Raw genomic sequence first — 27409 nt, 5'->3', positions numbered from 1 at the left:
TCCTTCAATTGAAAGAAAATGATATCTTACCTTGGTTGCTTGTAAAACTGGGGCATTGAAACAATAGATGTTTGTTTTATGTTATGAAATCTGTAATAAACAAGTCTTTAAGCATATTTATAGAACAAACAATAAGTTTAAAACTATCAGGTTTCATATAGAACATTGACAAACGTTTGCTTTATTAATTGTTTACATTTTTAATACAAAATTGAAGAGATGAATGCATGCATGTACAAGAAGGAAAGAATGAAGTACTTAGTTTCCATTTATGGTTGGGTGGAGTTAGATATAATATAAAATACATACATATATACCACTTGACCTGTGACCCAGTGATATTTATTCACCCCATAGAGGCAGCCTGTATCAAAATGAATTTATGATAGCCTGATGGTATAAATGACATAAAAGAGTTTGATCAATATGCCCCGCATGATAGAAACAAAACGCATTTTACAATCTCTTGAGATTCAAGCACGCCAACTCATTGCTAAGGAACTTCTATCTTGTGCTGTAACTATGGATTGACATTTTGTAGGTTTCATAAAGACGTGCTTTAAAGATTAAATACACTTGACATGATAGCCGAGCAGGATGTGGTTATATTGAAAGTTGAAAGTTTTGTATGTATACATGAAGTAGTACATGCAGGATTCAGGGAGGCAGTGTGTACTGCTGCGGATATTGTAAAATGAAACACGAGAACAGTTTTACAGGTAGGTAGGTTCTCCATTGGGTGGATGAATGTATCTTTGATACAAAAGTATCTTTTAAATGTACACAAAACAGGGTGATAAAAATAATGGAGGTAAAAGGAGCATAGAGGAGATATCTGACCTTAAGGCAAAGGGAGTTGGGGGCGGGGATTGGGAGGGGGAATGGGAGGGGGAGAGGAGGAACTAAGATGGCGGCTAAATGGGTATCAGGGAAGATGGATAAGCTCCCTGATGGGTGAAGTAAACATATTGGGACATAATTGGAATTACAGTAAAATAGCATGATTTGCTATTAATCTCGCTTAAAAATTTGAAATGCATTTGTGCTTGATATGATTGCCTTCGGAAATGTGGTCCAGATAATATGTACTGTAGCTGTGAAAATGTTGTTTTAGCTGCTAAGTAATTAGTCAACCTCTACAATCCCCCTACTCCTACACACATCTCTGCCTTTCACCATTATCAATGCAAGTCCTTACTGTTAGTTCTGCGAGGTTTATTAAAGCAGACGTACATCTAAATGAAAGATGTTAGTTTTCAATATTCAAAACAAGAGAGATTGTGAGTAGATATTAAAGTTGGGAGGGTTCATGTATAGAATTTACAAAAGTAAGGATAATTCACATTTGCTTATAATTACATATGTCAAAACCCCCCCCCCTTTTTTTAAAATTTCCACAGATTGACAAATGGAGCACGATACCTCTTTCAGGCCCAGGACGAGAGTGAAATGTTATACTGGATCTGCAGGCTGTCCACGGGAACGGGAGATACCCAGAGTGGGGGAATGGGTCGTCTGTTCACTCAGAGGAGGGCACCGCTCAGAGGATCTCCAAGTAGGACAGCCAGACTGAAAAATTTCATAAGAGGGGGATTGTCAGCCGTGTGGAAATAATAAAAATAATAATATTCGGGAGGTTGATTTCCTTGTTTTTCATTCTGTGCGATTTGGATACATGAAGTAATAAAGTCGAAAGAGAGAAGATAGTACTAATGAAAAGTTGACTTTTACTGGATGCAGAGTAGGTGGGACCTGTGTGGCCATAGTGTGTTCCCTTGTCATAATTTATCTCTTGAGTTTGACTGCTAAGAGGAGCGCATGAAACTTTCATCGGTATTTGAGGGCAATTTTCAATCTACTAAACGTTTGCTCTTTATAACTTTTCAGCAGCATAAATTCCTGGCTGTTGTAACGTTCCAAAATTGATTTCCCCAGACATTGAGGGTTTGAGAGAAGACAATAAGATATTTCAGGGAGGAAAAAGTATTGCTTTTAAGTTTGAAGTTTGAAGAAAAACCGATTGCTTGACTCTCAAACCTGGAAGAGAGTTCCAACTCCCAGCTCAAACAGGAGATACTGATGACCTTGAAGTGAAATACCCCAAATATTTCTGTGACAAGTTTCAAGTGATGCAACTCAGATTTAGAGACAGGGTTAATGAGATTTATGGAGGATGTGGATGGGATGGGTGAAGTAAAGGTTTGAAAGAGAAGGTGACCTAAAAAAATCTGATCCCTCTTGGTAGATATGTGTTAGACACATGTCGTACAAGAGGGAGGTACCAGGTTTTTAATGTTCACATAAATGTTTACATGTGTTTGGTATTTTTCACATGGTTATAGTCTATGCACAATATTAATCCCTTTAGCTCATAAATAAAAGATAATTTGTTGAACCAAGTTTATTTTCTTCCTGTTTTGTTTATTTTTGTCGTTTTACTTTTTCTTTGCTAAAATGTTATGAATTAATTAAAGTGCACACAGATGGCAGGTTAAACTTGCTACACCTCTTTGTGTTGCTATTGTGTGTGGTTGCCGAGGATGGATGGATGGGTGGAATGTAGGTGATATGACCACATGAAACAGTTTATGTAGTTTAAGTAGAAATCTTCAGTTCATGAATTATCACATTAAAGTGTTTTTCAAGTGGTTCATGGTGATGTGAAGTCAGATCTGAACGTTCACGCAAAATGAGAAACCAAAATGGTCAATTGACTTCTGCTGTTTTCAGAGATTATAAACATGATTCCTCTTTTGTCGTTTCAACGTGAAATCGTCGTACATAACAGCAGGGATAAAGCAGGGAAAGTTGAATGATGCTTATCGATTCACGATATCAGTTGGATATCTTGTGATTCAGCTGTAGTATTAATGATCAATGAATAACTAATGGAGCTAGCTGGTCGATCCAAATAAAATCAGGTGATATAATATTCTCTCTGAAGTTCTTGACATAGAGGAAAATAATCTTAGTTTCTAAGTAGGCAATCGTCATCTGTTTGAAGTCTTCAAAAAGTATCTCCCCTGAGGAGTTGTCAGAATGTATCAAGTTTGACTTTGAGGGTTGATTATGTTTACCTGTTAATGTTGTGCAGCAGGCAGGTGATCTTGCTATGCTATTGTGTTAAATTATTTTGATATGCGAGGTATGCACTGTTTGAATCATGTATGACAGGCACTGAAGTTTAGTATACTAATGGGTTCCTCACCATCAAATCCATTTTCTGTATTTTGGTCCTAGCCGCATGTCGTTTGTGACTGTCAATTTTTCCTCCTTTGACTGGTTTAAGCAAGGTTAATACCAATTCTCTTGTGGGGGGGGGGGGCTAGGGGAGGACTGGGAGATCCATTTACCAAAGATATTTTCATAATTCATTATATCAGTTTCTCAGATCCTGCTGAAAGTTTCAGCCACCTTTCACATTCATAGACAGGTCTAATAATGCAGGGAGTGCCTCCGCGTGCATTTTTTCTTTTTAGGATGGGAGGAGGGAGAGGTTGTGAGTCGCCTTTTTCTTAGGATGGGAGGAGGGAGGGGTTGTGAGTTGCCAACGGTGATTCCAAGTCATTTTCAGTGGGGGGTCCCACTTGATGACTAGCATTAATCCATTTCATTGGTGGGAAAAGAAATATGTTGCTGCAGAAAAAATTGTTGATTGCTGGACAGTATAGAATCAAGTTCTTAATCTTAATACTTTCAGAGCTCTGTCGTAAGTAAGATATCACCAAACTGATTGACCTTGACAAAAACTGGGGTTCTCGTTTTTGCAAAGTGCAAGACTTTATGGCATTGCCCTTCAGGCGCTGGAACAATACCAAACATTTTTATTTTTACTAAGGTTGGTGCTAACTAACATAGTGTTACCAGGGAGCTGCTACTAAGAGTAGCAGCTCCCTGGTGTTACAAAGGAGACTAAATCAAGGGCCTGATACCCATTGTGAGCAAGTCAACCATATAGTGGCTTCATCAAGTTTGTTAGAATCATATTTGCCTTTCATACAGACAATCAGCTATTTTGGGATGTCATTATTGAACACTAGTGTACAAATAACCAAAACAGATTTTAGGGTATGGGTGGATAAGTATGCTCCATTCAGACATTTCTTGGTGTATATTCATATGTGACAAATGTACATTATGGTTGACGGTAATTGTGTTGAGGGGAGGGGGGTTGGGAGGGGGGTGGGAGGGGGTAGACAATGTACGACTGAAGTGCTACCGCACAGACGGCAAATTCATGGAGCTTTAACCACCATGTGGACAGTCCATGTTATTAACGAATATAGAACTTCCCTGAAAGGTATGTCATAGACAAAAGAGAACCACCTGAGAGGCAGCTAGAAAATATTCCTCATCTTCATGGAAGATGGTAAACACTGAAAAACTGGCATCCATTTGATAACTTAGATCTTTTAAGAGTTTTGTTAGTTTCTTGGCATAGTGATACTTTGGTTATGGGGGGGTCCTTGCTTGAAATCCTCCCCCCTCCCCTACCAAAATAAGGCTAGATCTTGTAGAGATATTCATGTATATTGGACGATGCTGTTCATAAAGTTTGAGTAGAAGGCCATTTTGTGGTATTCAGGAATTTGTAATAAAAGTTTATTTAAGGGCTCGTTTATATATTAAATAATCACACTGCTTCTGCTCCCATGACTCTTCATGTCTATGAGAGAGATTCTGTCTTAATGTCTATGAGAGAGATTCTGTCTTAATGTCTATGAGAGAGATTCTGTCTTAATGTCTATGAGAGAGATTCTGTCTTAATGTCTATGAGAGAGATTCTGTCTTAATGTCTATGAGAGAGATTCTGTCTTAATGTCTATGAGAGAGATTCTGCTATAAATAACAATTTGTCTCTATATTCTGCAAATTATCACAACTGACTAAGTTTGCGCGAGTGAAGTGGTTAAAGCAAAAGGTTGTTAGTTTGCCAATAGTGAAAGTCGTTCACATTCTATGACATAGTAACTGACATATATAAACGTAAACACTTCAAAATGTGGCAAAGTTAATAATAACTTGTAGCACCCTAGTTATTTTAGTGGGTCAGATTCACTGCACGATTCAAGATCATTGCTCCAGTGTATTGGTGGTATGTTGTTGGTATGTGGGCATTTATGCCTGTGAGAGAGAAACCATGAATCCTAACTCAGTGTCTGTGTGTTACCATATCAGTTGAAAAGTGGTACACATCATTAGTACCAACTTTAATAGCTAAGCGGTACAGTCTAAATCACATAAATACCTTAAATGATACTAACGTTCTGATGTCGCGAAATAGCTATGTTTTTCTACGTTATAGTCTCAGTACTGTAGCTGCAACTATAAAGCCCAGTCGACCATCAAGCATGTTTTTGTATCAAAGAGATCATATCATGCTTCTGATGTGGTCATGTATGGTGATGCATATTACATGTGTATCTTGGTTTATGCATCATAGAAACAGAGATCTTTTTGAACGTCAAAGAGGCCTTTAGAAATTGGGAAAACTTACTTTGCGGTCAATCCCGATAAATGGGGACGTAATTGCATCCTATACATAGTGTGTGGGTCATGAGAGGACAATCCCGATCAATCGGGACGTATTGCATCCCTATACATGGTGTGTGGGTCATGATTTGTGCAAATGCTGCTTTAAACGTTATGTAGAGTATCATAGCTTTTTATGAGTTGCAGGGTGGACAATAATTATTTTACCAATTATATCCCATATATAAGTGACTATAATTTTAATAATATGAAATATTATACTTTATATTATTTCACCTTCAGTTTAGGTCCTTTCAACAGGACCCCACCTCCCTGCACCCGCGCCCCCCGCCACCCCCCCCCCCCCCCCCCGTCCCACCCACCACTGACCATCTCATGCATGCACAATGCAGATCACCCTGCCACACAATGTTACAACTTACCACATTTGTGGAAATAATCTTTGCTCGATCTGGTCAAGTATGATTCCAATTTATGGATGGGAAATATTGCAGTTGGATCGAAATTGCTGTAGGATTTAAATTGTGTTTAATGATCTATTCTGGTAATACTAGAACCTGTGAACCTCTACTCAAATATAGCAGAAACTATATTTCGTGGTTATTGTATTACATGACAGGAGATATCATTACATGGCTTCATATTCATGTTCTTGTTAAGATCTAGTTAAATACTTGTAATATGCATTTTATGATCTTTCTCGGTTTTCGAGATAAATAATCACCGTTTCCTTATGTATAAAGGTGTTGAAGACAAGAACCGAATTAGGTCATGACGGGGGGTGTCTTTGAAAAGGTTCGCTGGTTTTTTTGGGGGGGGGGTGTCTTTGAAGAGGTACGTTGGAATTTAGAACTAGCTCATAGTTAGCAGCAGTTCAGTGAAAGGTCGGTAGACCTGCACTATATTGTTTTATTAAGGAAAAAGAAAAGGATACAAATCTGAAGAAAGAGTGAGAAATAGGTCGCTGAAAGCTGTTTTTTGCACAAATAACCTCAAACTTAGACCATGGTGTGAAGTTTGATGTCTTTCCTTTGGATGCCATTAAACAAATTGCTATTTCGTCAGGAAAGTGACTTACCATTCTAACCCGTTCAGAGCAACACAAAGAGATAAAGGTTTGTTAAACTTGTTAATTTTTCATAGTCATTAAATTCTGTAGGCTGCATTATATAGTATGCAAAATTTATGCTATATGTATACTATATTTTCTTATTTTAAAGCTCACACCCCTCTGTCCACTCCACAAAAAGAGGTCAGAGTTCATGGCATTTAATAATACATTACTACTTGTCAGACCAGATTAATTTTGATTCCTCGCCGCTGCCGAAAGCAAAAGGAATGAACCGGATAGTGATGGCGTGTGCATACATGTTTCTGTATGTGATGTGACCCTGCTTGTAAACAGGATAACCCAAAAAGTACATCTTGATTGAAGTTCACACTTGGTATGTAGATCTCCCTTGGTGAGTACAATAAACCCTATAGGGTTGCAATCGGTTTTGGACAAATGTCATGTGAAGTCAACTTACAGGCAGGGGTACAACCAAAATGTTTGTACGGGGGGGGGGGAGGGGTATGTCGTGCAACATTTATCGCATGTTGCACACTTACGTACCGTGCACTGGTTTTTGTATATAAGTCCCACGTGTAGGGGTAATGTTAAGTCCGTTGTCACGCGCCTTGACCTTTGGTTAAATTCTTGGGTACTATGGGATACTATTAATCCAATAACAATGAAATTACTTTACTTTACTTTATCACATTTTATTTCAAGAAACCAGCCTGAGGAAAAGGTCAGACATTTTCCATAAGAGATATTTGTTATTTGCATGTTTTGTATGAAATGTTTTAAGACACATGCCATGTTCTGAATATTGCCTTATTATATGTGACTAAATTATTTTCACTTTTGCCAAAGATCATGCAGTGCATGATTGATATATATGTACAAACCTTGTTCTGGTATAATATGGTCAGCGCTGCATATATACTTCCGACTATGTTTCATGCTGTGTTTTGTAATTGCTTGAAGGTAGTCCGTATAGGCACCAAATAATAGCATGCTATAATTGCTAGAAGTTCTCATAAACTACTTTCCTGGATGTCTTTACTCTCCTAATTGTTCTCAAACATTGTTAAGGAACACACAAGATGACTGAATGTCCCAGTGAGGAACATTTCCTCGAAGGTTGTAATACAGTTTAAGAATTTTTGACCAAAGGTGACCATATTTGAATATCTAGCATATTTGGGGCCAATACAGCATACCTTTAATCACTGTAAATTTATCAATGAAATATTGGAATCAGCAGCTTGGCTTTATTTCCACACTTTCCCCTTCGCTGCACCCCCCCCCCACCCCCTTCCCCCAACTCCACGTTTTCATGAGCTTTCTGCCAATTTATAACACACAGTTACTTACCTCATATACATATGCATTATCCTCTAATACTACGTTGAAAGTCTTTAAATGGGGGGTTGTGGCTACCATCCATCCAGGCCCAGTTCCCTCCTTCCTCTGTTGACCGTTGGTATTTTTGTACTGCTTCAAAAAATAAATGATACTTTGACTTAAAATAGACTGAAATTTGACCCAGTTTGTGAACACATTTAACCCAGTGGGTACTGAACATCTGTTGGGTGTGTACACTTTGCTCCATGCCAGTTGTTCTGTTAAATTTTTACTGCTTCATTGTTCAGAAATAAAGTAGGTCCTAACTACTGACGCGCTCCGGAGATTATCAGTGAATCGGTTGTTGAAATTCAACTTGGCTTCATGCTGACTTATAACCCTGCTATCCAAATTCCTTTCAAATTCCTGCAGTGTGAGCATGCTACAAAAAGTGCAAATGTAGGTCAGAAGATTGCTACAGTACTAGATGGACAGCCATTTAATAATAAAACTATCAATAAACAGATATCATGGCTTTATCCTGTATCTCTGTGATGAAGCTGTCTTTGGTAGACTATGCTAAATTAACTACATAGCTGTATGTATTGAGGGGATAGGAGGGTGGGGGTGTGGTGGGGGAAGGGGCAGTATCACTCAGTTGATGAGTTTTACAAGTTGGTTTTGATGTCCAGTTAGACAGGTTAGGTTACAGTATGTTAGCTACATAAAATAATAATAGCTCCCTGGTTACTTACATTACATACAACTAATGCTGTTTTAACCAGTATTACCTTGAAAGTGACAATTTCATAGAATTTCTGGTTTTGCATCTGATTGCTGGACTTTTATGTATTTTGTTCTCAATTAACTAATTCCATGGACTTGTTACTTCCACAGATGCAGATTGTAACTAAAATAGGGAGGTAGGGTAGGAGGAGGGCACAAGATGTGCACAGGGCCAGGTGTGGTAGGGTACATCAACATAGGATCATAGTTTTTGTAAAAAAAAGGAAATATAGGGATGGTAAATAGAATTGTGGTAATTTAGGAACATGGACACGGTAAATAAGAACATGGAATGGTAACTAGGATTATAGTACAGTAAATCGGCACATGGTAGAGTAATAAGTACTAGGCACATGGTGCAGTAAATAGTAATATGGGTACTCAGTCAGAAGCAACAGTTTAAAATGAAATGCAAATCACCTGCTTTAATTATACTACTCCAGTATGCTCAAAAGCTTAGTTTGTCAAAATAAGTCATATTATGTTTGGTGGGGTGGGGGGGGGGGGAGGGATGAACCCGCTTATAATTGTGCACCTTGCATGTTCCAGAGTGTCAGTAGTTGCTTCTCTTTCTGTAATTTAACCACAGGTTATAATAGATGACTCAACAGGTTATAATGTTAATCCATGAAGTAGAGCTAGTCATATACGAATAATATAGAGACCACCTCATGAGTCGAGCAGAGCAGGAACGTATCACATTCTCTTGACAAAGTAGGTTGTGTCAAGTTTTCCCAGATGGTACCCTTTTGTGTATGGCTTTTAGTTGATGAACTTGGTGATAAATAAAACATAAGCAAATGAAAAAGGGAGATCAAGTGAATCCTGTGGCAATGTTTATATGAAGACAATGGAAGAAAACCACATGCGTAATTAATTCCACTCTTTGAAATCTCCTAGAAGTTCGCTCAAATTGCTGGAATTGTAGTCTACGCCAGCCTCTAGCCCAATCTCATTACATCCCTTCCTTTGCAGTGTATTGTCCATAGGTCTAGGGGATCATTGGGTACAAATAGAGCATTGCCGCAAACTGGAAGATACGTTCTGGCCGCATTAGCTAGCTTTTGGAGTTATAATAATATTTACAATGTTTTCAGACATTGACACAAAGAGTCCTCTCTCACCCCTCCTTCAAACTTTGTCCTTGAGAATAGCTCTTCCTCTCTTCACCCTACCTCTCCCCTCCCCATCCACCACCCCCCCCCCACCATTCTAATGAATACATCTGAAGCAATCCAGCAGATGCTTTTTACTTTAGCTCTACTATAGTCTATCATACCTTTGTACAATCATTCACTGATGTATGATATTAAACGCATTGTTTATGCTAAGTTTAGTTCCTTGTTGACAGCCATTTCAAATTGCAAACCCAGCAAAACAATCATAATCTCATTTTTATGGCATTTCTCACAGGAGGATGAGGATATAATGTTATTGTCACCATAAAATAACCAAATTCCAATCCTTTACATCACCAAAGTTGAAACCATCCAATCTACTACACACAAACACAGGCACACACACCTGGTGACAGAATTCCTTTGTTAGGATTTTGATGTTTTAGATGAAACTGGATGAGCGCCCTCATTTTCATCTAGCACCCAGGCATTGCGTGCAGCCTTCTGATTACATTTACCCTTTAAATCTAGGAAGGCTGGAGGTTTAATGTACTAACCACTGGGGTGATATATCACTACATAATGACACCCTAGTTCTTTTGTGCCTGATCAGAGTACCGTTAACATTGCCCTTGATGAAACATGTGTTGGATGTCCCTTTCAAAATCTATTTTCTCATTTGCTTATGTATTCAGTCATTTATTTTTATTTTTTCCTTCTTTGAGTGGAAGTATATATTTATGGGTAAGAAATTAAATGTATGGTAGATCTTTTATAGCGATAAAGTTGTTAGAAAAGGTCAGGAAATAATATGGACTCTCTAGTAGTATGAGTGATGTCTATGAAATAATTACCAGTGTACTTTGGGTTTTACAAAGACTCTATTAAATGGAGATATCGTAAATAATTAACAGAGAGCTGCTCAGTATAAGGCGCAAGTTCCTACTGATGCACTTTTTGTTAATTATCAACTAGATCCAACTCTTGTTTCCAACATAAGAAAACTCAAGGTAGCTAGAATGTGCAAAGATCTGAAAGAGTTAATTTATCAAATTCTCCACACCCAAACAAATAAAATTGTTATTTGCGCTGGATGTATGTATTAAAACGTAGGAATTTAACTGTCTTCTTTGTGTTTCCATAGTTGGTTAATCTTGTTAATAACGTAATCATGTCAATCTTGTTAGAAAGGTAATGGAAGATAAAAGCTTCTGAAATGTTCATACTAGGATGTGGGGGAAGGAAACCCCCCCTCCCCCCAATTTTTTTCAACTTCCAACATTCCACTTTTGCCATCATACATCCACCGCTGAGTATATTTAAATCTCACAGTATGAAAAGTAGATCCAAATGATGCTTAACCTGATTAATCCATGGGGTCAATATTCATCTATTTAATAAATTTGAGTTCAATACATGGCAGGAAAGTGTTTGCTTATGATCCTAACATGTAATAACCTTCAATATATTGACAAGAAGATTTTCAAATACTCGCGAGTAGGAGGGTTGGTAATAGGCAGGGAGAGAGGTGCATGAAGACTTTAGAACATGATTGTTGTCAACAGTGACAAGAAATTGAATCTATCGCATAGCTCGTTTAGATTTGAAAACTTATTAGATGGAAGGAGGTTGTGCCAACTTTACTTCCAAGTCCATCATCACCATCATCATCTATTAGAAGCTATCTGTGAGGCTTGGTCAGTTGTCACTGATGTAACAGAGCACAAGTCATGAATAGTCCGAATTCTTGACTGGGTTCCCAGCTAGCCGGTCTGTTGTTGGGGGAGTCCAAGAACGCTAAATCAAAAGCCACATCTGAGGACTCGAAAATTTCATAACAATCAAACATGCAATTTGCTCAGTGAGGGATGATTTGATGTCCAATGAGATATTCACTTGATAGTCGTAAAGTAAAACATAAAAAGTTCTGTGATGGCAGTTTAAGACCTGCTTAAAGCCTTCAATCTGATATATATTGAATTAGAAATAGTGCTCTTAACTGCATGGATCTCTTACGAGAGTAGTTTTTGGTGCCTGAATGTTATGCTATAGGTCGGCGAGATGCCCACTACAGTTGTTAATTATAGATGCTTTGACGAGGTAAAAATACTTTAATTATAGATGCTTTGACGAGGTAAAAATACTTTAATTATAGATGCTTTGATGATATGGTATTCCCACATAGGTCAGTGTACCCTTAGAGATGTGTCCACTCAAGATATTCAGTGAATTATCAGTCAGGCATATACTTTAACTATATCCCAAGGAAAATGCATTTCTATACCCAACAGTGTATATCCTTCTAGTACTGTATGCCAGCTAGGATGTGAATAATTGGATGTAATTTAGTGTGTTAGATGCTGCTTAATACAAACTTTCTTCTTTCTCCTCGCTTCTCCTCCAAACTCATATGAAATTCTTCCGCAAGAACTGCCGTGACAAGTATATTACATGCTTCGGGATGAGTTAACGTGTGGTGACCCTGCTCAAGAGGATTGTTGTTTTGGTCAAATAAGCAAGCTTGGAAATTATTTTGGTCATTCTGAATGTTGGTCGGTCTTGGACATCTGATTCATATCACTATTGAACAGCTGGACGTAAAAATAACAGTGTCCATCTCAGACTTGCTAAATTGATAGTATCGTGTATCATCGGTGAGTAGGCGGTGATACCAGATCCAGCTGTGACCCTCATAGAACTTTCATTTTAGTCTTCTGGCCTAACACGCATTATGGTTACGGAAAATCATCCTCCCATCATGGAGAAATATTCTTGCCTGAAGCAATTGGAATCAATTCTTCATTAATGGTAAATTTTTTAGTAAGAAATTGTTGTAACCTGTCAGGAAGTCAAAAACTGTTTCTGGTCTAATAATAGCCTCAAAAAGTATGGAAAACAATTGAACACAAAAAGAGGACAAAATGCAGTGTTTTCATTCTTTTTTTTACTGTTATCTTTCTCAATCTCTTCTATTTCACCTTTTTTTCATCTTCATAAAAAACATTCCAATATCAAATCTGGAATTCTCAGTACACTTGCTCATCCTCCTCTGCTTGAATCTCAACAAAAGTAGTCATCATCATACATAATGCTGTTTGCACAGTCTTTTGCTTATCTCATTTTATGACGAGTTTTTATAAACAAAAAAAAACATCTCTAAAGCTCCGCCATATTCTTGTCCTCTTTAATTCTCTCGTAACTTCTCCAAATTGTCTTTGTGGAAGAATTGCTAAGACTAAAACTTAACACACTTTAATATTAAATTTTGCTCAATTTTTTGTTAAACTTTTAAAGTGCATTTGTGGTTACTGTGCTGTGTCTAAGATATATAAATTTATCAAGCAACCATTTATGTCTTGCCTTTAAAAGAAAACTTTAGAACATTAACAATATTTTTACTTTAAAAAAAAAAGTTGAAAAAAAAAACAAATGCTTCACATGTTGCACTCAAGCAAACTATAAAGCAATTTCTCGTCACTTTCTCAAGTTTCTCTCAAACATTTATTTATGCTTTTCTTAGATTTATTTGTAAGCTTTAAGTAAGCTTTCGAAATAAGAAAATGTCCACCAAGCTGATAAACATTACATTGGCAACCTCCAAAAAATTTAATTTTTTAATTGAATACACTATTTTTTTTACAATAATGCATACTATTGTTACATTTGTCATTCATCATTTATGATAGAGTAGCATGCAACTAATATCTAATAAGCCTACTATTTCGAAAAAAATATGAGAAAAAATGAAAAAAGAAAATCAGTTAATAATGTGAACTGAACAATTTTTTGTTTTTAAATTTTTAAATCCTGTCTTTATCACTTTAAACAAAGCTATCAATAATTTTAAGCCAGCTCAAAACTTTATTCATAACTTTGTGACTTCCGCAGGAATGATTTATTAAGGAAACACAAGTAATACTGATAAACATTGCAAGCCTGTTAACTACTCGTTTTTTTATTTGTTACTTTTTTTTTCAACAAAGACAATTCTTGCCATTCAGATCAACAAATATCAAAAAAAAAATTCTCTAAGAAAGTGAATATCAAATGGTTTACCTGTAATTTGAAATAAAACCAACCACACAGCCAAATTTGTCTAATTTAATTTTACTATCTTTATTCATTTCTTATTTACTGTTCTATGGATATGGAACTTCCTTTTGCGGTCTTGGTTCCCAAGGCTCTTTTCTATGCCAGTTTGGTACAACAGTATCCACAATTTTTAGCTGTTGGAAACATAGGATCTACACCATGGAAGGCCAAAAAGGCAAATAGTCGTTGTCCACACCTCCCCTCACCCTCTCTCCTCAAAATAGAAAAGAAATATATAAAAAAAAAAAAAAATGATATATGCCATGCCATACAAAGTCACAATTACGCCAACCTTTAAGGGTTATTCTATTGGTTAAGCATTTTATTTCATTCCCTGATTGTAAGTAACCCCTGAGCAACACATACACACACACACACACAAAATGAACTGTAATGGCCCCAAATAAGAAGTTTTTTTTTTTTAGCAGAGAAACATGTGGAAATCAGCTGACAAGCTTCTTAATGTTAATTCACTTAACCAGACCATGCTTGGCCATTTTCCTAGCATATTTGGAGCCAATACCCATCATTTCTTGTGATTAAAATTCATCCCTCACTCTCTCTCTCTCTGTATCATGGCAGCACTGTTTAGATTGAAGAAAGAAAGAACAAAATTCAGCTATTCTACAAGCCACACTTGCTGTGAAAGTCTCAATGAGGTAGCTGTGTTGTATTACCAAAGCAAATTATCTATATTATTAAAGTCAGTGAGATGGTTGATATATATATATATATGTATATATATATATATATGTACATACATATGTATACACACATACATATATACACACATATACACACTGTTGCATGCTGGGATAAAAAGCTAAGCTGCAGCGAGCAATTCCTATACTTACAAAAACACAGGGTATACAAGTTTTGCATGCTTGAGCAAGTCCAGACTTGTTCAAAGTGTGAATAAAATGGGAGAGAGCAGTATTGCCATCATGTTCAGACATGCCCACTCACAAAAGGTCTGAACCCAAGGACAGAAAATATTGACAATCCATCTCCATAGAACTTGACAAAGCCTGTGTTAACAGGAATCTCCCACACCCAGTATTACCTAAACAAAGAGACCCTTGACAATCTATTCTGATGAAGCTGTAGTTTGTTTTTTCCTATCTGTATATAGTCACTATCACTGTAGCAGACTATACTATATTACAACCATCATCTATCAATATATATGTTCAGCCTCTGGGCCTTCCAACAGCTTCATTGTGACCTAAATAATAATCATAAAAAAAAAAGGTCATCCATGGGTCAGGTATTACTCATCACCTGTTACTTCAGGGAGACTTGCAAGTCTTCACAAAGCTGGAGAGCTTTCATAACAACCTCATAAAGGTTTAATACCATATAGCAATAGATGTCGTATTTCTCTGTACTTCCCATAGCCTATAATTTATGACTCCAGGAATAAAATAATATCACCATATCAGGTGGGGACTTTACCACTTGGTTTTCAGCAGTTTTAAACAACTTGTGGTGAATTCCTTTTTTTTTCTTTTGTTAAGCTCTTTGAAATAACAGAGTTTAAAACTGAAGCTAATCTCTCTTCCACACAGCAGCAGTAGGAATGGAACAGAAAAGTGGCTAACTGACCAAAAACAGAATCCAAACTCAAGTCACATAGTTTGAAGAAGAAGAAGAAAAACAAAAAAGTAAAGAGTTAAGGAAGGCACTTTCTACACACATTTAGGTATAAACCTGCACACTATTACTACTTGTTACAATAACTTTGGATGAGATGCTGTGACGAATGAAATGAACAAAAAGAAGTTTGTTCATCTTAGGGAGTCTACTATGACCCCTATATTCGATCTCCCCCCCCCCCCCCAACCAACACACTATGCTGACAAAGAATAGATCTAAGCCAAAAAATGTTATGACTTCTAAAATGTGTCAGCAAAATCAATCTTTATTTCTTTTGACCATCTTACTTCTTCTCTGTTTCAAAACTTGATGATATCAAAATGGGATTGAAAGGAAAAAGGCACCACCTGTCAACGTGTTTCTATTTGGGAGAAGAAAAAAACCACAAAACAGACCTGCTTAAAACGTACAGTTCAAACTAAACACTTATCGAATAAGTACCAAATTAGAATGGCTTGCACACAGTTTGCCAAAAAACTGTGTAAAAAAACTCCCAAAACGGGCCAGAATAATGAATACAAAAGATGTTCACGAGGACGAGGCTCTAATTCTTTCTCTCTTCTATCCACCACATTGTGCTCCTCGAACCTCGCGACCGTTTCCTTCACTGACCAAAACCGATGGAATTTATTGTTCGTACCATTCACCATTTTTTTTAATACGGTGGTGACGTACCTCTGGATCCGCCGTCTTTAAATAATAAAAGAAACTTGATAATAATTTGCTCTTTCACACATCCTTAGATGGCGGCTGCGATCTACTGAAAACGAGAAAAATCTAGACAATAATCCCCGTCTGTCGCTTTGCTAAAAGTAAACCTCTGGATAATCTGACAGAATGTTCCCTAGAATGCTGCTAGCACTGGTTCTTCCACGGGGGTCATCTGGTTGATGGAACTCAATGATTTGAAGGAGAATACTGCAGGGTCACACAACAGCCTGGGAGGTAACTTGCTCATGTTATTCAGGGTGATACTCTGCAAGAACAATGACAGATAAAAGAAATAATAATCTTTAATAATATTTTATTCATATATATATATACACACAATGTTGTATCATAGAGCATTGGAAATGAACTTGAGAAAAAATACATGGAATCGAGTTTAAAACCCTGAACTAATGCCAGTTTTGTTTGCATAATATTAGGTAAATTTGACAATCCAAATATCATCATTTCATAGTCTTTGATTTTCATTCATGGTCAACATTATTAAATTGTATTTAATAATCTCTCTCTTGCGCAGCGTAACTCAACTAAATGAAATATTCTGACTGTTCGAGTAAAATCCTGCCTCACGCGCCCCATCATCTCGACGAGGATTCAAATATCAAATTGTATTCAAATTGTTTATTACAATGCCATGGCAACTGCAAACCATCTGCTTTCCAGAACAGCGAGTCTGCAATTCAATTTGCTACTAACTATTAATAGTGCATCTGTTTAGCAATTTTCGTATATATATCAAAAAATAATGTCTGTAATGCAAGGGAGGAGCACTGACTGATATCCACACAAATAAATCTCCAGCTATCTTCTAACTATATATGTTGAGCAGGCTGAGGATCGAATAAATTAATGATGTTTACCAGCTGAGACGAGGGCTAGATATTACATCAGTACAGGGAGTAATCCTATGATGAGAAGGGGAGACCTGATACCATTGTTATTATGTCAACGGTAGTAGATCTATCTTGGGAGTAACTTCAACTACATGACCAATCCAGTACTACGAAACGAACCAGCACAGCCTAATTGGCACTCGTGGCACTAAGAGAATAGATTGTATGCTGGCACTAGATCTCCTTCCAATCTAATCAATTCACACTTGGGAGTTATAAATATGCTAGATCTGTTTTGTTTTTTGTCTGGTTCAAAGCAGCGATTTTTGCTTTGTTATTGGGATCCTACTGTACAAGTACTCTACTTGAAATTTCTACCAAGTTTGTTTCAAATATGGCATGCAACAATTTGTGGGGGGGGGGGGGGGGGGAGGCAAGTTAAAAACCACTCATCTGTCAAACAGTTTGCAGGTTTTCGAGGATAAATTTGAAGAGTTTCAAACGTGAATTCATTCCTTTCCAGTTCTAATATGCATATATTGCAATGTTGATGGTTTAATACCGTGACAATTGCTAATTATGTGAAGTGCAGACTGCATGTAAGCCATACAGCTGTTGTATACCAGTATAATATAGACAACAACAGAATACAGTACATCTCAGTTTGTTATGTAGATTCTGTAGTACTATACAATTACAACACCTATATAGTACTTTGCCTCCTAACCCCTTTGTTATCTTTTCTTTTTTAATATCAGTCGATTGTATCAGTCTCCCTATGAAAGCTAGGTCTTCAGTGATGCCCCCCAAAATTGGACCATATTCTGACCGGGCTTCAAATTATCACTAGACATTTGAGGACTACAAATATGCTAAGATGATCTAGCAAATATGCTAGATCATATTAGCAAATATGCTAGATAATAACAACAATATGTCTGTGAGGCAACAATTGATCCAATATCAACAGTAAAATGCTTGTTCAAAGTTTATAGAGGAGTGACCCTAGTTAACATTTGTAGCATATTTGAGAGAAATAGTTAAGTTTTTCTTTTTCTCTCTCTCGTTTTTCTTTCATTCTAGGATTTTGTGCTATTTTCCTGGTCTTAGCAATCTTCATGGCTTATTAGCAGTGAATTATTTTTTGTTAAGTGTTGAATAAAATGTCCAGTACATATACCACCCAATTAAAGACTACTTCTTTCAAACTTTCATTCCTCTCAGGAAGTTAAACCCAGTACCTTTTGACCTCTCAGTGTAAATTGCCAAGACCCTTGATGGAGATTTTGTAATCATCACCAGGGCCCCCCTCAAGTCACTATGTCTGTGAGTCATAAATGCCATCAGATTCTTCATCAACATGGCGGCCAACATTCATGGCAAACAAGTTCTTGGTTACACCATTAAGAGAGTATGGGTATACCAAACCTTTTTATGAGGTCACTAGTTTCATTTACAGCCCAACTACTGTCACATAAATGAGATATTCCCTACATATATTTCTCACAAATAAACTTGACCTGTGGGGTCATCTATCACTACAGGGAAGGATATCCTTTACAGGGAGGAAAATAAACATCCTGCTGATCTGTAAGACCAGCCCAGTCATCATCATCGTCATCATCTGAAAGGATCTACTACTATCTTTGAACCAGTAAATCTCTCCTGTGTCAGCTCTGAAATGAGGGGCTTATCATCCTGTAATATTGTTTGTAAGATTGACCGTGCTGTACTATACTTCCTGATATGATGAGGCCTGAGGACTCCAGTGCATTCTTTGTTTTGTGCCTCTCTCTGGATGACGGGTTTTAAATTTAGAGAGCTCTTTTGTCAGAGTAACTGTTTGTGATGTCCACCAATCAACAATCACCCAACAGCTGTCTGTGGACCGGTCAGTCTGAAGATATACAGCCATTAGTTGATTGACTACTGACCTATTGACCAGATACACTGGCACACTATCTGTTTGTTGCAGTTTGATATATATTTACAGAGACTAAGAGCAGCCAAAGCTTATTTGTCTAGTGGAGTAGGGGGAGATGAGAAATTTGTAGTTTAGTAAATCATATTGTCCAATCTTTCAAAACACTTTTCTTAAAACAAAGGGTAGCATATCATCACCTGCTCATAAAGGCAGGATGAAACGTCTTTTAGATATATTCAGATAACCTTAGTGTTTCTATGGATACAATGATTGGTAATGACAACTAATAAACAGAATGCGAAATCATCTGAGTACGAAGCCCATAATTTGGCTACAGTGTATTAGATCTAAGAGTTTGGTGAAAGCTTAACCATTATAGATGAAGTTTTTCTTTGCTCCCTGTATAAAAATTGCAAGAAAATTATTCACCACCCACTTCCAAGAATAATTATAAAATCTGCAGTTGATTTGCCAGCTCCTGAAAACTGCTTCAATGCACTGTAGAAAATATATGTGTCAATCCACACTATTTCGCCATATGCAGATTTAATATCAATACTATAGACACTGCTGTAGAAATCATTTATTATATCTCCTGGAGTGTGCATTCAAAAGCAATGTAAATATATCATATCGTAGCTCACTATACTGAAATTGCCAAAATAGCTCCATTTTTATTAATTCTTCCAATCATTTATCATATTTTTTTGGCATTATACAAGATATGGTACGGCAATAAACATAGTGACAATATGTATAATTTCAATGCACATATCATATATGCAACGTGTACCCTCATGTTTTTCTTTAATATTATTTTTTTTATCTGACATATTAAGAGGTTGACATTAAATCTTTTAATCCTGTACCTGGTTGTGAAGGAGGATTAACCTTCTCCAGGAACATTAATAAATCATAGGATATGAAGGTAAATAAAAAAGAAAGAATGGTTTAGTGAGTGATGATATTGAAAGGTCAAACAGGTCGCGAAAAAAACGGAGAACATCATGGGTGAAAATTACCAGGTTGGATTATAAATCAAAATTGTCTTTCACAGATGGAGGAGGACTTCAGGGGAATTCAAAACAATTTTCTTCTATGCCTATGCGGCAGGGCAGTTTAGTGCAAAACTAGCAACTACAAAATAAAAGGTTGTTTAGACAAATGGATTCACGTGTACATTTTTCTAGATCTATATTTTTCAAATTCGAACCACCTAGTAAGAAAACATGGTCCCTCGGAATATACGCTCTTATTGTTCTAGACGTGATTAAGTTCCGTGATCAGAATTCAAAGCATTGTTCTCGAATTGCTCAGTCCCGTCTCGGAACATTTAGCCCTTTCCTTTCATAAGCCATTCTGAACGAGATCTGACTTCAAGAGCTGAACTAAATTGATAGAGAATTACGTTTCCTTCTAACTCGGAGTGAAACCCTGGGAGAATTTCCTGGTTTGTAAAGAGAGATGTGAATCGGGGCAGAAACAAAAACACCCACTGTTACAGACCTCTTTCATCAGAGATGAAGCAGGGACTATAGAAATTGCATTGATGAACAATAATATAGAGATCTGATGAGGTAGTACGTTTGATTAAGTTGGTCGAGTCGCAACAGCAGTATTCGTTCTTCATCGTTTCAATAACGCTCAGGTGAACATGTGTGTCTAATATAACACATACTGTAATCGTACAAGAAATCAGTGCATTGTATTTAAATTCGATCACAACAAGTCTTTGAAATTTTGTGAAACACAAATTACCTCAATTTTCTGCACTTCCTGACATATTTCTAGGTAATAGGCCTGCCCTGTTGACCCTAAAGGTCTACATTTCACGTGTAAAACTGCAGTGGCTTTTGAATCACCAGGTAAACCTAAAGACTACTAGTATTACCAACCCTTTCCATAAATCAATACCCAGTTATTTCCTAAGAACTCACTGTTTTTTACAGGATCATGAATGCGCAAACGACAAAAACCGGTACAACACAATGCTGGATTTTTTTCGGTGTGTGTTGGTAGAATATGAAAAACTGTAAATAAGTGTAAAAAAGCTACTCTGCTTTACCGTAACCCCCGGTAACTGGAGGATGACCTTTCACTGTATTCTCTGATATTGACTATTAAAACTAATAGTTAATAATAATTGCATCTAACTCTTTCTGCAATCTTACATAATGTAATAGGTCATTGACAAAATTCTTCCTGAACCCTTAATTTAGACTTGCAAGATAAACTAGTTCCACGTTACTGGTCCATTCACCAGTGCAACTCCTTTATAAGGTCAACTTGATACGAGTTTCGTCCCTGGGCACTTCTTCCCCCACCCCCCCCCCCTTTTGTCTTGTTTTGCAGCTCTACAGTAAATGAAGTGACACCACCCCACCTGACCCGTGATTGACTACAAAAGATTGTCACTTTCCACCACCTTTTTGAGAAGCTTCTTTGTACCCGAGCAAAGTTGGAAACCCTTACAACAACAGACGGATAAATTGCCTTTTGTTGCTTCATAGTCTAATCACAAAAGACTCATACAGACAGGCTGCTCAAATTGCTTTCATCCCTATTCATGTAGAAATATTCACCTATTCACTCAAAAATTCAAATTTTGCCAAATACTACACCTTACGATCAAACAAAATAAGATCTTGTTTTCAAAGGAGTGGGCTAGTCGTCAGTTCCACGAGCCAGCTTTCAAAGGCTATTCTCACAGCACGTGCCAAGGCCTTTTGGTCTTTCATCAGTTTTTTAACCCTGTTATTGTCCTCTGACCGCAGAATAAAACCGTAAAACGCTCACAAGAGCTTGTGCAAACACATTCATCATTCACCCCAATTCCACTATGTACAGCAGCAGGCCAAAGAATAAATTCAACATCACCTGTATTTAAATTCAAACGGCAAATTAGTTTGTGGCAAAGTTTTGCAGAGAGCTTTTACAATATATTATCGCTACCCCAAGAAGACCTCCCTGGGACAATTAAAGATGACCGAAAAATGGCCGAGTGGGCCAAGTTGACAAAAATTTGTTTCATCAATTCTGCACAAGTTTGAGGCTGAGTAATATATAAATTATACTTTCAATCACAAATTGTCAGAACAAAGTGTGGTTTGAGGGACTTCAGACCTAGCTGACAGGCTATTAACTATTGTTGCAATTAATGTGTACATCAGAACATCGCTAAACCGAACCATTCAGAGCAAACTTAATACATTCAGGGATTGACAGAAATGTACGCAGGACCCAGCGGTGTCTTCAAGCAGCAATACGATTACCATATGTATGGGCAAGAAGTACAATCTTGATGAAAGGAATACAGCCATTTAAAGAGCCATATAAATTGTCACTGAGATGGTTGGGGTGGAGGTGGGGGTGGGGGATTCCAAATTTCCAAGGACTAAATCCAGTGGGAGAACCAACCCCTCCCAATACAGGAGCATCTCTACAGAATTAACAGCAGGGTCATGATATCATTGATTTCCTTCTGTTCTTTGTCATTCTTGTAAAACCAAACAAGTAATGACTACCAAATAAGTAATGACCAAAATAAGTAATGACCAAATGACCAAATGACCAAGTGACCAAATGACCAAAGTAAAACCAAATAAGTAATGACTACTAAAAAACACAAGTTTGCAGACCAAATTAGGAATGGAGATGTGGGAGAGGGGGGGGGGTCCTCTCTGATACCCTCATAGTCTAAAATTCCTAGCTTGTTCTATTCAGAGGTTATCTCAACATGTTGCTGCTTATGCTTGAATAGCACAAAGAGCAACCTGATAAAACAAATTGTTGTAATTCACACACATTGTGGCTTAACTAAACAGGAGAGTCAAAACTGTGGCATTGACTCTGACCATGGTCTACTAGGTTTTCATTTATCACAGACAAGGGAAGACTCCTTGAAAAGAAGCAAGCCCTGTCTATAGGGAGGTACTAGAGGTTATATGGGTGAGTGGGCGTGAAAGAACTACTATGGGCAATCAGGGCTTGTTATTCAAAGTCAGTCGACTCTTGTTAAAATTCTAATTTTGAAGCAAAAACTGTTAACTTGTTTTCGTAAATAGGTAATTTGTTCATCAATCTCTCTACCAATGAGTGTGTGCACAACACATAAATCGATCACAAAAAAAACAATCAATCAACGACCAAATAAACCATACCAGACCACTTTGGGTCCATTCAGACATTCAACCGCCCCTCCCCCCCTCCACTCCTTCTCAGATTCTTGCAGACTTTGGTTTTATCTATAGCATCCAACAGAATCAAGAGCTAATGATATAATCCCAAAAGCCTGCCCATTTGCCTATATAGATGGCTGTTGCGATAATTGTACAGAGCAGCTATAGGCAGCAGTCATTTGTCAAACCACATCCAGACTGCTGCAGCATCTATAGCTTTCATACCACTTTTCGGGGTAATTGCATAATTTGACGGCTCTCTTTCTCTCGTGTTCTAGCAATGACGCTGTGACTGAAAAGTAGACTCTGAGCAACCTCCAAGGCTTCCAACCAATTATCATCCTATCTGCTCCACATACATCACGCCATACAGTTTGTTACTTACGCCCCATCTCACACACAACACCCAGCAAAAACTAGTTTTTGCCACAACATTTTATGTCCATTATCTCGGTTTATCATCAATCAAATAACAATATGAATAGAAGAGGAGAGGATCCAGAGAGAGAGAGTGGGAAATCTTCAACAGCCAATGAAAACAACTATAAATTCACTGCAGCACTAACACTGGAAAGGACAGGGTAGCCACAAAGCCATTACAATTTATGAACCCCGTAAAAGGCAATTGCAGAAGGCTTTCAGCTAAAATCAGTGCCCTGCAAACAATTTTTTCTCTTTTTTTTTCAGGAAAAAAGAAGGGTGGGGGTGGGTCTGTGGATCGAATCTACATCGCTAGCTGGCTTTATATTTAGGTTGACTTTAATTTTTTTTCCTGATCTCTTGCATTCCATGGACATATCAAAAGTACACATACCAGTATGTACCATAGATAAAGTGTGTCATAAATAATGTGAAATTTGTAACATGGTTTGCTATGATGTTTTGCATCATAACAATGATAAACCTTGAGCCTTAAAATGACAAAGCTACAAAGCTACACTGACAAAGCATATATATGTAAGAAACACAGAGTGTTCTTGCATATATTCCTGACTGGGTATTGAATATACAGCAATATTTTGTAGCAGGGGAAATGTTGGTGACCCCCCACCTGCCAGTTTTAACCTCACTGCTCAAATAAATTCCCCTCTTATTTTGCCAGAGGAAAAACTTCTTTAAGCCAGAAAGTAAAAATATTCTCTATTTTAATATCACTAAAATAATAATTTTCTTGTCTTTCCTTTTCTCTACTTTCCTTCCCGTTGCTTATTTTGGAAAGGAAACAGGACTTTCACCAATGACAATGGTCTCTGTCTCTCGTTGTTTGGTCTTAATTTGATTAAGTCAATAGATCATTCATCACTCTTTTTCCTTTTCAAGATATTTTGGGTTTTAGCTTTCATTGAACAAAGGATCTAGATCTAACCTCTGCTCCAGCAACCAATGATATCACATGATAGATGACCTCCTTTCACAAGCAGAGGATCTTATATAAAGCTAGGCTTCTTTGTTGTTGCCTACCTTATCCTAAAACTATCTTCATAGTGTATTTGAACATTGTTAGAAGTCTACAGTTCACTGTTTGTTTCACTATTTCACATGGTTGCCCTACAGTTAGTATACCACTAAAAAGACATTAACGTACAATAGAAAATATCCAGCATGCCAGCATATCTAGTTATTTAAGTTACTACTGTAATTTCAGTAGGATAGTACTGTGGTTGCATGATGAAATCCTTAAGTTCATTGTGGAAAGAAAGGAGCCCTGTGTTTATCCACTGCACTCACACTGGCCATGGATCTTGTCATGTACATAGCCAAGAGGAACTAACGGTATAACACCATCTGTACGATATATCAATTCATGGTGACCTGGCAGTATTAATTCATACCATATACTACATGTATAACACTGTACAAAGGTGCATAGAAACTGAAGGAAGAATTCGGGCATGACTCGCCTTGCCTACATTGGCGGATCTTGTCATGTATAAAGTCAAGAGGAACTAACAGTATATCGTGCATACAGTTTCAACTATTATACCATCTGTATGATATATCAATTCATGGTGACCTAGCAGTATTAATTCATACCAAATACTACATGTATAACACTGTACAAAGGTGCATAGAAACTGAAGGAAGAATCGGGGCATGACTAGCCTTGCCTATTAAGAGACCTATGAACAGCAACTGCCAACCACGATCTACCAACCACAGAAACTTTCCTCATTGCTTCAGTTTAGACATGAGTTATAATATTAACAATACACTGTCGTAAAATGTGCTAGTCATCATATATTTACAAAGGATATGATGCTCTACTTGATATAGAAAGTGGAACTTAAATTGAACAATAGCCCAATGGGCACTATCTTTCCTTGCTTCAGGGAAAATATGTGTTGTATACATGCCATCACCCAATATTATCATCATACCAACTTCAGTTGATACATAATGACTATTGACTATCTCTTATGAATATGCATAGTATCAACTTCACATTCATGGTCAGGTGACATAGCAGACATTCCAATACTTACGTAAATGCTAACACAAGAGGCAAATGGCACTATCCAAAATTGGGTCCAGAAAAACGTTGGCTCAAAAAATGTTTATTAAAGCCAACATGTACCAGCTGTTAACCAATGTGCTGTAGTCCAAGTTTGGATACAATCCAGTTCAAGGTTGTGTAGTTATTGCAATTTTAAACCTTGGCCCCTCCCAAAGCATTGGGCCAGATAAAAGTTTGCGCCTAAATGGTCCCAAAAATATTGTTCCCAGACAAACTGGCTCAAACATTTATTTGCCCCGCAAAAATGGAGGCCCCCCAAAACAATCTTAATTGAAAATATTGAACTTAGATATCTCTAACAGCTACTAAAAGGTAAAATTAACAAATTATTTGTTAAACAGTAAATGGGAAATCATTTGTAATATCAAACTTCGTAGTGAATGCAGTATAGGTTAACTAAGGCATTACCCTTGCCCATTACAGATATCCTTTACTGTACAAGCTTTCTTACACATTAAAACATTGGGAGTAAATAATATCATGTTGTGTATACATGTCAAATGGAAATTAACAAATCTTGAATCCTGTTCTTTTGCAGCCTTCTCTAAAACGGAACACACCCACAAATGGTTAGAAAACCTGAATAGTCCTATTAACTATCACATGTTAGCTGAACTGCTTTATATGAGGATATCACTGCTAGTAAATGTGTTGTGGTATACTTTTGGAGAGAAGCCAGAAGGTTTACACATGTATTATAAATCAACTGGTAAACTAACATTTCTCACAGGTAACATGCCCTGAAGGAAGGCTTTATAAATCACCACACCAAGGGCTGTTTCAGTTGTGACTGAACGAAGGGAAGAGAGTGGCAACGACAACTGACAAACAAACTATCGTAATGGTTACTGTGTAGCAAGCAGACGGATTGAACGAGGAAAGGGAGCCAACCGTGCAGTTTCAGAATCATTTGCTATTTTTTTTCTTTTTTATTTCTTTGCCTTTGTTCCCAACCCTTCCTTGAAAACATTGTTCTTTGGCAAGGACACAAACTAAACAGGTGCAATAGAAGTTATCGAACAACCGATTTTACCCTGGCAGAAAGAACAAGCACTTGTTATCGTAATTACATTCTGTCGAACAAATACCACCTGTATTAATAGGATAGATTGCCTTGGTTAGCTTGAAGGTAAAACAAACATTCTTCCCTTTCTGATTCTAGTTTGTATGTAAATATATTGACACTTCGGGTAGACAGGAATGACCCACCTCTCAAAATGATAAACCCTTGACAGTTAATCTGAGTTGTTCATATACTTCACCTTTGCACTTCATTCTAGATCAAAACAATTCTTTAGTTTATAATACGCCAAGAAGAAAGAGAAGACATTCATTAAATTGTTGTTAAGCTTGTTAACCATAAACCTATGTTAATACACAAAGTGATATCCATCTTTTTTCATTTAGAAATACAAAGTACAATCACTGCATGTAAGGCACTGACCGTACGTTTACATCACAAATTTGAAACAGATTTGCGGGGGTCTGAAACTTCCCCATCGATCCTGGTCATTCGGAGGGTCTGATCCAAGTTTACCCTACAGAATCTACTCCAAACGGAGGAGCTGAACACAGTGCTCGGGTCTGGTATAAACAGGACTTAAGATTCATCACAGACAAGCGAGCAATCATTTTATTCAAATTTCACATGTTTGCCATAGATGGTGCACATTGTTAAAAGGTTAACAGTTTG

The 27409-nt window shown here is 37.2% G+C and overlaps 2 protein-coding genes and 1 long non-coding RNA gene across 5 annotated transcripts in view; 2 read left to right on the top strand and 1 right to left on the bottom strand.

The window, feature by feature from the left end:
• The window catches only part of LOC139971088 (uncharacterized), a 61972-nt gene extending 59573 nt beyond the window's left edge, over positions 1–2399 (top strand). For both annotated transcript variants that reach the window (XM_071977277.1, XM_071977276.1), the window contains exon 13: positions 1401–2399. In XM_071977277.1, coding sequence (XP_071833378.1) covers positions 1401–1614 — 214 coding nt within the window. In that variant the 3' untranslated portion in view covers positions 1615–2399. The remainder of the gene's footprint in view (positions 1–1400) is intronic.
• Positions 2400–9196: 6797 nt separating this feature from the next.
• Positions 9197–13342, top strand: LOC139971092 (uncharacterized). Its single transcript, XR_011794315.1, has 2 exons — positions 9197–11889; positions 11924–13342. It is a non-coding gene; the product is annotated as an uncharacterized lncRNA (long non-coding RNA).
• A 1646-nt stretch (positions 13343–14988) lies between these two features.
• LOC139971090 (uncharacterized) overlaps positions 14989–27409 on the bottom strand; it is a 38347-nt gene continuing 25926 nt past the window's right edge. Inside the window, exon 5 of one of the 2 annotated variants that reach the window (XM_071977279.1) lies at positions 14989–16513. In XM_071977279.1, coding sequence (XP_071833380.1) covers positions 16382–16513 — 132 coding nt within the window. In that variant the 3' untranslated portion in view covers positions 14989–16381. The remainder of the gene's footprint in view (positions 16514–27409) is intronic. The other variant, XM_071977281.1, reaches the window with a different exon arrangement.

The sequence above is a fragment of the Apostichopus japonicus genome, chromosome 8 (genome assembly GCF_037975245.1).
Source record: "Apostichopus japonicus isolate 1M-3 chromosome 8, ASM3797524v1, whole genome shotgun sequence".
Taxonomy (NCBI): domain Eukaryota; kingdom Metazoa; phylum Echinodermata; class Holothuroidea; order Aspidochirotida; family Stichopodidae; genus Apostichopus; species Apostichopus japonicus.
Note: the sequence above shows the minus strand (reverse complement) of the source record. Positions and strands in the feature narration are given on the sequence as shown.